At 36.7% G+C, this 12,598-nt stretch overlaps 3 protein-coding genes across 7 annotated transcripts in view; 1 reads left to right on the top strand and 2 right to left on the bottom strand.

Moving 5' to 3' along the window:
- The window catches only part of Msp300 (Muscle-specific protein 300 kDa), a 134,789-nt gene extending 134,504 nt beyond the window's left edge, over positions 1–285 (bottom strand). Inside the window, exon 1 of the mRNA XM_013320259.1 lies at positions 45–285. The gene's annotated coding sequence lies outside the window, so the exon portion shown is untranslated. The remainder of the gene's footprint in view (positions 1–44) is intronic.
- Positions 286–3,027: 2,742 nt separating this feature from the next.
- On the top strand, positions 3,028–6,514 carry Stlk (Ste20-like kinase). 2 transcript variants are annotated; one of them, XM_013320432.1, is made up of 8 exons: positions 3,028–3,380; positions 3,488–3,720; positions 4,078–4,255; positions 4,818–5,010; positions 5,110–5,133; positions 5,658–5,781; positions 5,857–5,978; positions 6,183–6,514. In XM_013320432.1, the coding sequence occupies exons 1-8, from the start codon at positions 3,216–3,218 to the stop codon at positions 6,257–6,259; spliced, it is 1,116 nt and encodes a 371-aa protein (XP_013175886.1). In that variant the 5' UTR covers positions 3,028–3,215; the 3' UTR covers positions 6,260–6,514. The 2 variants fall into 2 exon arrangements, with proteins under 2 accessions (XP_013175886.1, XP_013175893.1); XM_013320439.1 differs by lacking the exon at positions 5,110–5,133.
- A 257-nt stretch (positions 6,515–6,771) lies between these two features.
- Positions 6,772–12,303, bottom strand: LOC106127834 (bifunctional ATP-dependent dihydroxyacetone kinase/FAD-AMP lyase (cyclizing)). Of its 4 annotated transcripts, none has more exons than XM_013326114.1 (15): positions 12,174–12,303; positions 10,509–10,658; positions 10,324–10,387; positions 10,039–10,149; positions 9,679–9,767; positions 9,507–9,596; positions 9,165–9,282; positions 8,933–9,060; positions 8,728–8,845; positions 8,424–8,656; positions 8,114–8,276; positions 7,886–8,033; positions 7,616–7,715; positions 7,324–7,451; positions 6,772–6,974 (listed from the first exon to the last, which is right to left on the bottom strand). In XM_013326114.1, the coding sequence occupies exons 2-15, from the start codon at positions 10,647–10,649 to the stop codon at positions 6,860–6,862; spliced, it is 1,746 nt and encodes a 581-aa protein (XP_013181568.1). In that variant the 5' UTR covers positions 10,650–10,658; positions 12,174–12,303; the 3' UTR covers positions 6,772–6,859. The 4 variants fall into 4 exon arrangements, with proteins under 4 accessions (XP_013181568.1, XP_013181567.1, XP_013181566.1 ...); XM_013326113.1 differs by lacking the exon at positions 12,174–12,303 and adding an exon at positions 11,120–11,198; XM_013326112.1 differs by lacking the exon at positions 12,174–12,303 and adding an exon at positions 11,085–11,137.
- Between the last annotated feature and the right edge of the window lie 295 nt (positions 12,304–12,598).

The raw sequence follows: 12,598 nt of genomic DNA, 5'->3' as shown, positions 1-12,598 counted from the left end.
AAATCGTTAAAGCTTTAAAAAATAAAACTAAAAAACATATTTACCGGTATCACGGAAAAAACTCGAAAATCCACCACACACTGTCACTTTGACACGATAATAAAAAAAAATAAGTTTTCACTTTAAACACGAACGCGTTCCCAAATTTGGAATTTGTTCTTTTTTTGAATTTTCACGGAGCGGTGTGTCGATGGCGACTGCGAGCGGATTCGTCGGGTAGCGCGCGTTCGGTCGCGACGTTCGGGAATGTCGGGGCGGCAGTTGGCGATGGACTGAGGCGGGCGGGCGGCTTCGGTGCGTTTCGGCTCGCTTCGGCCTTTAAATTTAGATTTTGGCTCTCACTCAGGTTTTATATAGCAGTGAGTACATCGTATAAAACGTACCTATTGGAGATGCGGTCTCCGGCCGCGTATATATAGGGATTACCGTCTTTATCGAGTCGATTCTTAGTTTTTACATTCCGAACTGTCGCACGCGAACTTTTTGGCCGATGTGACTTTTTAAGTTCATATTATAATCGAAAATAGCTTACGATTGCAACGTCACATCACTAGAATCTAATAATATCGCAAGCGAACGTCCAAAGTCGCGCCGAATGTTTACACAGTGCTTCTACAAACAAATTATGTTCTTTGAATAAAAGGGAAAAAAAATAAACTCCTTGTAAAGAAACGAAAAGCTTTATTTGTACCACACCTAAATTCCTTACACAGTTATTCATTACATGAATGGTATTTAGGTGACTTACGCTAACAGTGAGCTTAAGATTTAAAAAAAAAAAATTAGCTCAAAATTTTGTTGAAATACTATAGCACTGTTGACCTAGTTGACAATCCAGAAAGAAGTACTCATCCTCAGTAAACTAATTTGATTAAAACACGCGATATTAACTTCGCGAATATAAAATGTACAGTTGATAACTGTAATTTTCTTCTTTAATAAATCTCCTAACCTAAATTCACGACCTTGTGATCAGTCGCGATACAGTTTTACAACTCGTAAACTTACCCGAGGTTGAAGTTTAATTTTCGCTAATTTGTCTATGGCCGGTACACGTATGTGCGAAACGTCCGATGACCTAATTGTACGCGCAATCATCGAAATAACACGTTGAGTTATTGATAGGTATAACACCTAAATTAAATAATTGATGACTATTGAAAGCTGGTAATTTAAAAAAAAACTAAAATTGATGTTAAAAGTTACGATCGCTGTCTGTTCAGGGAACCTAGCACGAAAATGTTCTAGAATGTATTCGTAATATCAAAGAGAAAATTTGTATTATATTTGTATCGGGCGGTAAAGTACGACAAATCTTATAAGTAAAAATTTACGAATACTTTCTTTCAAATTTTCGTACTAGGCCCCTTTCTTACACACATTCATAATTCGTTAAAAGTCAAAGTGTCTACAATATTTAGTGACTTAATAATTAATATAGAGTTAAGTAATTCAATAATAAGTTTATGTATATATTTTTAAGTTATTTTTGAATGTTGGATGATTAAATTATTTATGATATTGAATCTGTTATACGTTTTTATACATTTAAATTTGTATTATTTGTTTGCTTTGGTGGAATGCGGTAGATCGCAGTGAATATATCATTTGTTGAAAAAAAAATGATATCTTTGGTTTTTTTGCAGGGGAATTAAAAAGATAATATATTTAAACGGTTTTTAGAGAACATAAACTACGATTGAAGACCAAACTGGCAAATTTCGCTATATCGAAATCCGCTTACGCTTCTGAATTCTACCGATGCTATCCAGCGAAGATAGGTAACATACATCAGTTAACTTATGACGTCATGCTTTTGTTTTTTATTACTTCTTTTCCGCAGAGGGGTTCGTACAAGCTAGAACTTCCAGTATTACAAAACAGCAGAATGGCGCATTGCGTCCAGACGGGCAGTCGTCCAAGTCCACAGGGGACCGGCGTACTTTTAAATATTGAACATTTTATGCCCCTTAAATGGTAACTTTAACCTTTGCTTATGAAGTGTAATATCAATATGGGGGATTGTTAGCGTTGTGTTTGTGTGCAGTAACACACTACGAAGCGATGCGTGATAATTCTTCAAGTTTCTTGACACGGATGATTTTCAAGGAAACCAAAACACAAGCGAAATATCTTATATACGTACAAAATAATGTCTAAATACCTAAGTCAAAGATTATAATAGTCATTAAGAGTCACTGCTGGAACGTAAAGACTTGTGATGCGGGAAATTAGGGTAAATCGGTCTAATAAGGGTCGAGGCGTCTAGGATAACCCATGCCATGTCCAACTTCCAACACTATTGGAATATGGTGGGGTTAATTGTATGCGGTGATGGCAGTTATTTTGATGGGGCTGCAATACGCATGTCGAGGGATCGGAATAGGATATTGATTACTCTACAAGGAAATAGGTTTTGGACAAACTACCCGCGACCGCAAGGCGCCTTGCTTTAATGGGGACTTGATTATTTAACTATGCATTTGAGAGGTATGTGGGTTTGACGACGGTAAAAATTGAGCTAGAATTGTTGTAATTTAATTACATTATGTGATGGTATCGAAGTAAAAATCATTTTGTCGACAGATTACGTGAATAGATTTATGCATTGTTAAAAAAAATAGTACCGGTGTTAAAATTAATAAACCATTTTGCAGTCTAAACGTACGTTTTGTTTAAGGCCAATTCGATGTAAAAAATGACATGACTGATAAATGAGTAGTTAATAACCTAGTTTAAAATCTCAATATAACTTGTATTATAATATTTTTACATTTCTGTTTATCCCAGATGTTGTGGCCGTGATAATTTATTAATCTGTTGGGACCAGTGTGCGTTCAAATACCATGTTTGAGAAACCGCATTTTAACGATTAATTGAAAGCAAAATAAAAATAACTAAATTAAATTGTTATAAATTAAACGAAATTTAAAATATATGTTTTGTGACAAAAAATCAGTAGCTGTAATTTTTCGTGTAACATTCTTGTTTTTGTGATCTCTATCTGTCAAGCTATGTGGTTTCTGAACTTACTTGTCACATGAATAGCTGAAAACAGGTTTATTTTGTTGATATTTACTTTTAAATAGTTACTATTTTTAGAACAAAAACATAACAATACAATGTTTTTATAACTGTTGGAACCTGAACAAATAGTGCGCAATTTGTTTGAAACAGACTGAGGAGTCAAATATTTTTTTCTTTTGTGCCTTGCCATGTACATTCCCGACATAAATGAATATCAACTGACTTCAATAGTAGCAGAGTGTTGTGGTGGAGTGGCTGTAGTTTATTCCGCTTTATACAAACCTAATAACCAAAATGTGGCCATCAAGAGATATTTCGTGGACAAAAGTAAAGAGAAAGCTAATTTGATACAGGTATTCGTAATTTTTAAACATCTCAGAAACACTACATTTATAAATGGTTCCAAATAATAAAGAATAATCGGTGTATATAAAAGCAAGAAAATTTATCTAATTTCCAGCAAGATATCTTGACAAGAAAGGAATTACAGCACCCTAATATATTATCATATTTGACCTCCTTTGTGCATGGTAAAGAGTTATATGTTGTATCTCCACTGATGAGTTTGGGTTCATGTCGTGATGTCCTGGACCGATACTTCCAAGAGGGGCTGCCGGAGCTAGCCTGTGCCATCATACTGAGAGATGTACTCTTTGCATTACAGTATCTACATAAGCAGTTATATATACATAGGTATGTTTAATATTCTGATACATTTACTCTGTATTCCTGAATAAAATATATCCTGATCCCTGACTTTCATCTTTGACAAAACAGAGATAATGTGTTTTAGACAAGGATTTTAGGTCTCGGAAATGACAATCCTATTAATATTTTTCAATGCGAAAGTTAAGATGGATGGATGTTTGTTAGAAGGCATCTCTGGAATGGCTCAACAGATCTTTATGAAATTTGGTATTAATGTAGAACATAACCTGGAAATACACATAGGCGTTTTATTTAATGACGCACATACGGAGTCGACAACTATTCGGAATATATCTTATTATACTTTCCGCATGTAATTCTGTAAAATTCTTAATATTTCAGAAGTGTGCGTGCAAGTCATGTATTACTTGATACAAATGGCTGTGTGAAGCTGTCAGGGTTACGAAGTGCAGCTTCAATGATGGTGCGAGGTAGAAGGCAACGTCAGCTACACAACCTACCCCCACCAGACCATGATAACGCAAATTTAATGTGGTTGAGTCCGGAGTTGTTGGAACAGGTAAATTCGAATGTTACTTATTTCTTCTAAGGGAGATAAAAAAAATCTTAACTGCGCACTGAAAAAAATCATGTATAGGTACTATCAGGATATGTGGTATTCCATCTTTGACGCCTAATTATAGTCCCCTTTTACTCCTCACCTTTTTCTTAAAAGGAAAGGATGGGAATGGGCAGTAGATTTGACAGAGTAGGGGACTCATATGAATATAACCTGTTTCTGTTTGTTATTGCCTCCGTTAATTGAAAGTGGGCAATGCATCTGCATTTGCAGATGTCCAAGGGCACTAACTACTCTGTGTGTCAATAAATCTTATCTTACTAATATTATAAATGTAAATTTTTAGATGCATAGAAGGATGGATGGATGTTTGTTTGAATATATCTCCATAACGGCTGAATGGATCTCATTGAAATTTGGCATACATATAGAACATAGTCTTGAAAAAAACGTAGGCTACTAATTATGTTTTTTTTTCGCGCGGTCGGGGTCGCCGGCGAGTGCTAGTATTTACATAAATATTGAATAGTATTAGTATAAAATAATTTTTTATCCGTTGCAGAATTTAAAAGGTTATGATGAACGTTCAGATATTTATTCTTTGGGTGTGTTGTGCTGTGAACTTGCCAATGGTGCTGTGCCATTCTCTGATGTGCCCACAACTCTCATGTTTACTGAGAAAGTGAGAGGTAACAGACCTCAGCTCCTCGACTGTTCATCATTCCCGGAACCACTTGATGACGGAGAGATGAAGAGTGAGTATTTACGTTATTATTTTTATATTTGTGTGGCTTGTGATAGTATTAGCTGTATATGTTAGATATAATTTAATATCTGAACATATTTTTTACCAGATTTAATTTGGAATGAATCGGATGGTAAGTAAATTTTGTCTTAATGTACAATTTGTTTATTTGTTTTATATGTTATGAAAAGATATTGGTCTCTGTTCAAGGTAGCCAGTTGTTGGTTAGTATATTTTCTAATCTCATACTAATATTATAAAAAAAAGAATTGATCGTTTGCATTGTATAGGCTCCAAAACTACTTAACTCTGACGCTAACCGCTAAACAATCTACAGATGAAATAGAATATATATTATTAGATTTTTTTATTAATTCTTTTGTGAACAAAGTCACGGGCAATTGCTAATGTTAATTAAAAGAAATATAAAGAGTAGAATACTTTTCCATTATATTAACTATCTACTTTATTAAGATGGATGGAGATATAATAATTATACAAAAGTGATTTTACTAAAGTACTTGAACTAAAAACACCTCTTTTCATGAGGGTACTGCACCGGTCAAGCTGGCTTACAGCTAATTTTTACAGTTTCATACGTCTAGTGGCACTACGTGACCTGAGTAAGTGGATACTTAAGTGTGGAACTGTAATTAGGCATGTACAACACGGACAGTGGTGTTGGCGACAGTGCGGACGGCGTGTGCCGACTGCGGCAGGTGTACGCCGCCCGCAAACTCTCAGAACCCTTTCATCATCTCAGCGAGATGGCGCTGCAGAGGTTTGTGCTAACAGTGACATCTGATAATTGAAATAACAATGTCTTTTCAAACTTTTAAACTTGTGCGTGACGCAGAGATCCCGAGCGGCGGCCATCAGCGACTCAAATGTTGAATCATCAATTCTTCAAGCAGATTAGGAAGACAGATTTCTTGCCGAGTCTCATCGGAAGAGTGAAGCCAATCAAACCAGACGCTAGTAAGTGTTACAGATTAAATTATGACACAAAAATTAATTATTTTGTAACAAAAGTACTTGCGACGCGACACCGCCCATGTGGCATATCTCTTAAATCTATTTCTTTTTTTTTTTAGCTTCAAAGCTAGTTATATGTAATTCCAAAACGATTTTAAAGTCTTTTTATAACATGTATGATAAGGTTTTTATGGTATCCTAAACCAGATGACATGTCGGCGCTGCTGCTGCAGGAGAAGATGTCAGAGATGGAAATAGAGAAACAAACGGAGTGGGACTTTTAGTGGCAGTACAATAATTTATTATATTACTAACAATTTAGATCATACGATTGTCGTCGGTTAAATCGTATGTCAAAGAGATAGAGAACAATTTTCAATAACAGCTAACATAATACTTTTAACAGCCGAATTCGGTAGAAATATCCATCCCATAGGCAAATATATTTTTCTACAAGAACTAGAACATTTCATATCAATGCTTACTATTCGAATATGTCAAATGAATGACTTTAAACAATAAATAATTTATCACTAAAATTTTGTCTTTTTTTTGTCTAACTGTCGCTCACGACTCCATGGGCGCGTGTTAAAAAAACTTAATTAGTAAGCCAATGTGTTCTTCCAGATTATGTTCTACATCTATGACAAATTTCAGCAAGATCCATGCAGGTGTTCTGGAGATACCTTCAAACAAACATCCATCCAAACATTCGCATTTATAATATTAGTAAGAAGTAAGATTGACATAAAAACATTTTTCATTCAATTATTTAAAAAATAAAACTTTAAAATATTTTTATTTAAATAAATATAATTCGAAAAATCAATTAAATTTTAATATTATTTTTTGGTATAAAATAATGTATTCATTGTAATATAAGCTTAATATGCTTGTGCAATAGAGTCGAGTACAGCTCGCAGCCAGAGCGCGGCGGCGCGCGCGCCCGCGTCCTCGCCGCTCACGTGCTCCTCCGACACGTACGACGCACGTCCCGCCCTGCACCTCACACAATATTAATTAAAAAAAATAAAAACTCTACCTCTATAAATGGAATGGCTATAAGAAATAGTACTTTGTGCCTATTTCATTTTCGTCATTTTGGTGCCGATGGTAGCGATTTGTAGATGGTGTGGTTCCAAGCAATCGCCTATCCATTTATAGAGACCAGTTATTGTTAAAAATAAAACAGCAATAATAAAGTTGAGGAAATTATGTTTGCAAAATTTACTACTAATAGTTATTTTGTAATTCTTAAAGTCCATTTAAAATAAAAAAAATCTACACTAAAGGTCCTCCTTAGTGCGGAAATTAATACTTCGGGTGGCGTAGTGAAAGATTAGATTACCTGGCCGTCATGTTGGCAGTAGCTCGGCAGCCAACTTCCGCAGCATCCGCGGTCTTCTGGAGTAAAGTTTTCAGGTCTGCGTTGAGGTTAGCTTTGAACGCACTCGCAGCCGTGTGCAGAGTGTCGAGCTGTATTCAGAAGAAAATAATAAATACGATAAACTCTAAAGATATTGTAAAACGCGGCTGAACGCCATAGAAAATAAAAAGAAGTTAAAGTCTGTAGGTTATTATAAACTTACTCAAAGGGAATAATGCTGGTCTCTTTGATTTAAAAAAAATACACGTCATACCATAGTCCTGTCTCCGGGTTCGGCGCCTCCGTACTTGGTGATAGCAGCCATAGCCTGCTCCCACGCCGAGAGCCAGGCCGCGGGGTCATTACATTTCGCACTAAAAAGATACGTTGATTCAGATACAGATCAGTTCAAAAGAAAATATACTTCAAAAGACTTTCGGACAAAGAAAACTAAGTAAGTAGTAAATAAGAGTAATTTATGTCAATGGTTGGAAGGACGTTACTCTTGTCAGTCTGGAAAACTTGAGCTTGTGCAGTAACTTACTTAGCCAGTGCCTGTGATGCGGCTGCCAGACCGAGGCTGTAGATACCACCAGAGGTGCCGCCCATGTCAGTCTCCGCCGCCTCCGACAGCGCCCACAGCACGCTGGACGGGTGCTCCAGATCCGCGTTCTCCAAGTATGATAGTGTAGCTACAAGATACATTGTTTAAGCTTTCGCCCTTCAGCGAGAGTGAGTCATGAACGTAATGTCATCATTCAAAGCGCCATACCTTGTGCAAACTTCTTGAGCGTGATACCACAGTCACCGTCCCCGCAGCCGGAGTCGAGCCTGTTGAGCAGCGCCTCGCTCTTAACGAGCGCCGCCGCCGCCGCAGTCAAACTGGCTTTAAGGACCGCCTGCTGCTTGCTGCCTAGAGATGGACCTGATGTCATCTGAACGAAATAGTAGCATTAGAAGAAACATCTGACCTGAACAGAAAATGTAGCGTCTTTCAAACCAAATTATGTATTTTTATACTCAGTCTTTTCAAAAGTCTCTAAGGGAGTATCTGAATGTAGATGTAATAAGAAAATTCTTACCTTCCTTCCATCAGCCTGCAGCAAGGTAAGATCGTCTCCGTGGTCCACCTCGCCCCTCTGGGACGCGACGCCTCCTGTCCAGCCGGCGGCGTCCGTGGGGAAGTCGAGCAGCTCCAGCCACAGGTCCCCGTGCTCCCTGTTCAGATGCAGCACGCAGATCTGGAAACCGTGCATCTCCAACGACGTCTTGAGATGGCCGGAGAATATCCGCTCCACAACAATTTGTTTGGATTCTGTAGATTAAAAAAGATATGGGAAAATTTTCTACAAACACTGAACTATCTCTACTCCTCAAAAACCCTACCTAAGTAATCTTTGGTTTCTGCGCTGATGATGTTCATCTCCAGGAAGGAGGTGCTGCCCAGGTTGTCAATGGTGACTGCTGTTCTGTCTCCCGCCTTCAACTTCAAATGATCTATTACCTAACAAAAGAAGTCGATATCATTTAAAATGTACTAATCAATCAATCAGGTTCTCAAACTTTAAACTACTTTTAAATTGATAATTACCTGGTCAAGTATCATGGCGACGACTTCCCTTGCAGTGCCGAGCTTCATTTTACGGATGCCCGCCTCTCCATGCACCCCCGCCCCCAGCTCCATTTCATCAGACAGGATCTCGAACAGCGGTGGCTGACCTGTCAATGTCACACTGGTCTTTAAATTTGTGGCGCTCTCTAGTGTCAGAGCCTAATACTCACTGCACCAGAAAAGTAAAGACTAGTGTAATGAGGTGTCTCACCTGGTAGGGAGCAAGCGCTCAGACAGACACCGAGGGTGGCCATGTACTTGTTGGCTTCAGCTGCCATATCACGGATGCTTACCAGCTCATACCCTTTCTGAGCCATCGCACCGCACAACTGAATAACATGAAAACACATTAAAATAATTCAATTCAATAGATTTTGTGTCCAGCAGTTGTAATCCTACCACAGACCGTAAGTCGATCGCACGAAATTAAAAAAAAATAATAGCCTATGTCTTCATCCTGCCTATGTTCTACATCTATGCCATCTGTTCTGGAGATACCTTCAAACAAACCTTCCATCCATCCATCTATCTAAATATTTGCGTTATAGGTTACCTTATAAAAGATGACCTCCCCGACCATACTACGACCGCCCGTCTTGTTCTGACTGGACGCCACGTCCTCGCCCACTATCAAACCTTCCACCTGAAAGAACAACATTCAAACTATGAACATTTAATAAAAAATCATTTGAATCAAAAGAAACGGTTGAAAATCGAATATTAACCTTTATGCCAGCAATCTTTGCCTTCTCTATAGCCTTGCCAAAATTCAGTCTGTCGCCTGTGTAGTTCCCGATGATCACCAGCACGCCACCTACCAAATATTATAACAGCTTAGAAATCTTTCATGTCCAATGTTTATTAGACTTGTTCAACTTGATAGTATTCATAATCACAAATAGAACTCTGTTAAAAAAATTTACTAATATTTCTCTGCGGATAATTTGACATAAACAAAACTTCAGACTTTCGAGGTTATTATAAGATTCAAATTTAACGTCAGCTCATTGTTAGCTGAGAACGTTTACGGAGTTTGATCCCAGATCCCACTTCGAGTAAAGAAAAGCGCTCGCAGCGTCTCATACCTGAGTTATACTTGTAGAGATGTGCGATGCCGTACAGCACATGTCCGGTGGGAGGCGAGGCAAACACACCGCCCGCCACCGCGCCGTCCAGCATGCCGCTACCCACCATACCTGACATACTTATTATTTAAGCAACAAACAGACGAACATTATGTGATGTTTAACATGTGCATGCAGAAACAACTGTCAAGATATCACCAAAAATAAACTAATCTCTTCCACAACCGGATTACGAACGTATTTGTTTTAACAGTGCCTTTAACTCTAAAAATGTGTAAAACTTACCAGCAGCAAAAGGTTCGTGACCGGATCCTCCACCGCCAAGCACCGCTACTCTACCAGTATCATTCTGAAAACAATCAATTACTTAAAACAATGCGGGGGCGGAGCCTATCTACGATGACATGCGCTGGCAGTTTGTAACAGGCGACCATAAAGTTTGAATCTGTTAATTCCATTTGACATTGTACCTTGGTCCGGACAGTAATAACACGATGTTTGGGATGCAACTTGAGCGCGGGGTACACTGCCACCACACCGCGCAAGTTGTCATCCACACACGTCTCCGGCGAGTTGATCACCTTCTTAGTCACTGGCTTCCGACCAGCCATGGCTTGATACTGGAACGGACATTATATACATCAATTTTAAAACCATGTTAAAATATCGCGATCGTTTGGACTCTCGTTTACTTTCGACTGTATGTAATGTCAGAAATTATTGTTAAAATGTTTAATAAAAACGGACTTTTTTGGAACAACTGAATTCTTTCGTATCATATCTATAACATAATCATTTCATATTTGTAACTCTTAAGCAAAAATCTTATAGCCATAGTAGCAGGAAGATATTGAAAAGGCATTTACGCAAACAATAAATAAATAAAACATCAACGCAAACGCATAACACAATGGTAAGATAGTTTAATAATAGTTATAACCTTAAATAATTTCCTAACAAAATTCACAAACGCAAAATGTAATATTAATCCTTATCAACCTTAAAACTTGATAAAATTTAAGATCAATAACAATTTAATACATAACTTTTATAACCACAGATAAAAAATAACGTAACGTACGTCCGTTCGCTTTGCAGTAACGAGAACATAAGAAAGATAAAATTTTATGTCTCAAACAATCTTATCAAGTTATGTTCTTCATTTATTAGTGTAAAGATGATGACCCTTGATTAAAAATAAATTGTCGTATTCACATGAAGATAAAAAAAAAATTGTTTTATCGAGTTCTTTTACATAATACCAACATTTATTACATAACGCGTACTTACACTGCTACCAAAATATATCAATTGGTCTTTTTGTAATTTAAATATTTGGTATTTACCTGATTACTAATATTTATCGTTAGGGTAGGGACTATCCGTCTATTTCTTTTCATTATCATCAACCTGCCCTTATTCCTATCGAGGGTCGGCAAAGTATGTACTACTCCTCTATACATCTCTATCAGCTGTCATATCCGAATCTACCCCCTTCCTACGCATATCCTCTTTCACACAGTCATTCCATACTTTTTTTGGTCTTCCCCTACCCTTGTAGCCATCCACATTCAATCTCATTACTTTTTTGCTTATATCATCATCATCCCTCCGCATAACATGTCCAAACCACTCTAATCTTTTACTCGTAAATTTCTCGATCACTGGCGCTACTTTCAAACTTCCTCTAATATACCTATAATAGTATATTTCTTTTATTTAACTAAATTATTTTAAACTTTCATTCGCTCTCTTTCAAGGTACTTCTCAATTTAATGGAAGTTGGGCGTCAGCATTTACTTATGTTAAATTTATTAGTTTATTTTATAGAACACACCAATTACACTCAACCTTCCATTATTAAACATTTATATTGTTAGAAACTGTATCATTTGATTATTTACAAAGGTGAGCATTAAATCTTTAATCTGTTAATCGTTAATTAACGAAATTATTTTTTTATTTAACAATTAACTAAGTTAACTTTTGGATTAACTGCCCATCTGATTATCCAAATTTTAAGAGTTACGGCGATGTCAGTGAAGTTGTAAGCTATAACTGGGCAATATCATAATTAACTATTCTTTTCATTTAGATAACAACAAAGTTAACATCTCATTATCTTTAATACATACCTTTTTACATGTGATATTTCTTCACTGACGTTAACACAACTAAAACTAAAATTATATAGCTTTTAAACTACATATTTTAAAAACATATTATTTATTTTACGACGAAATTAAGATTTACTATTTGAAGCACTTCCCTTTGCTTATTCTTACGTGAGACTAGTCTTCGAATTGTAAAGGGAAAACTCAATACAGTTGATATGTATTTTGTAATATGCACCTTATTATATGGGTAGTTAAGTTTATTTCTAGATGATATTGATACTTCGGTCATTGTGACAGTGTAACATTAGGTGTACTAAGGATGGACAGTAAGACAAATTAATATCTCTAGTTTACATATTGGTATATCGATTTTATCAAAGATATTTATTAACTGGGATAGTGATATGTTTTATACAACCATTTTGATTTTAAAACCGAAATAA

Source organism: Papilio xuthus, unplaced genomic scaffold, assembly GCF_000836235.2.
Source record: "Papilio xuthus unplaced genomic scaffold, Pxut_1.1 DF828952.1, whole genome shotgun sequence".
Lineage (NCBI taxonomy): Eukaryota > Metazoa > Arthropoda > Insecta > Lepidoptera > Papilionidae > Papilio > Papilio xuthus.
Note: the sequence above shows the minus strand (reverse complement) of the source record. Positions and strands in the feature narration are given on the sequence as shown.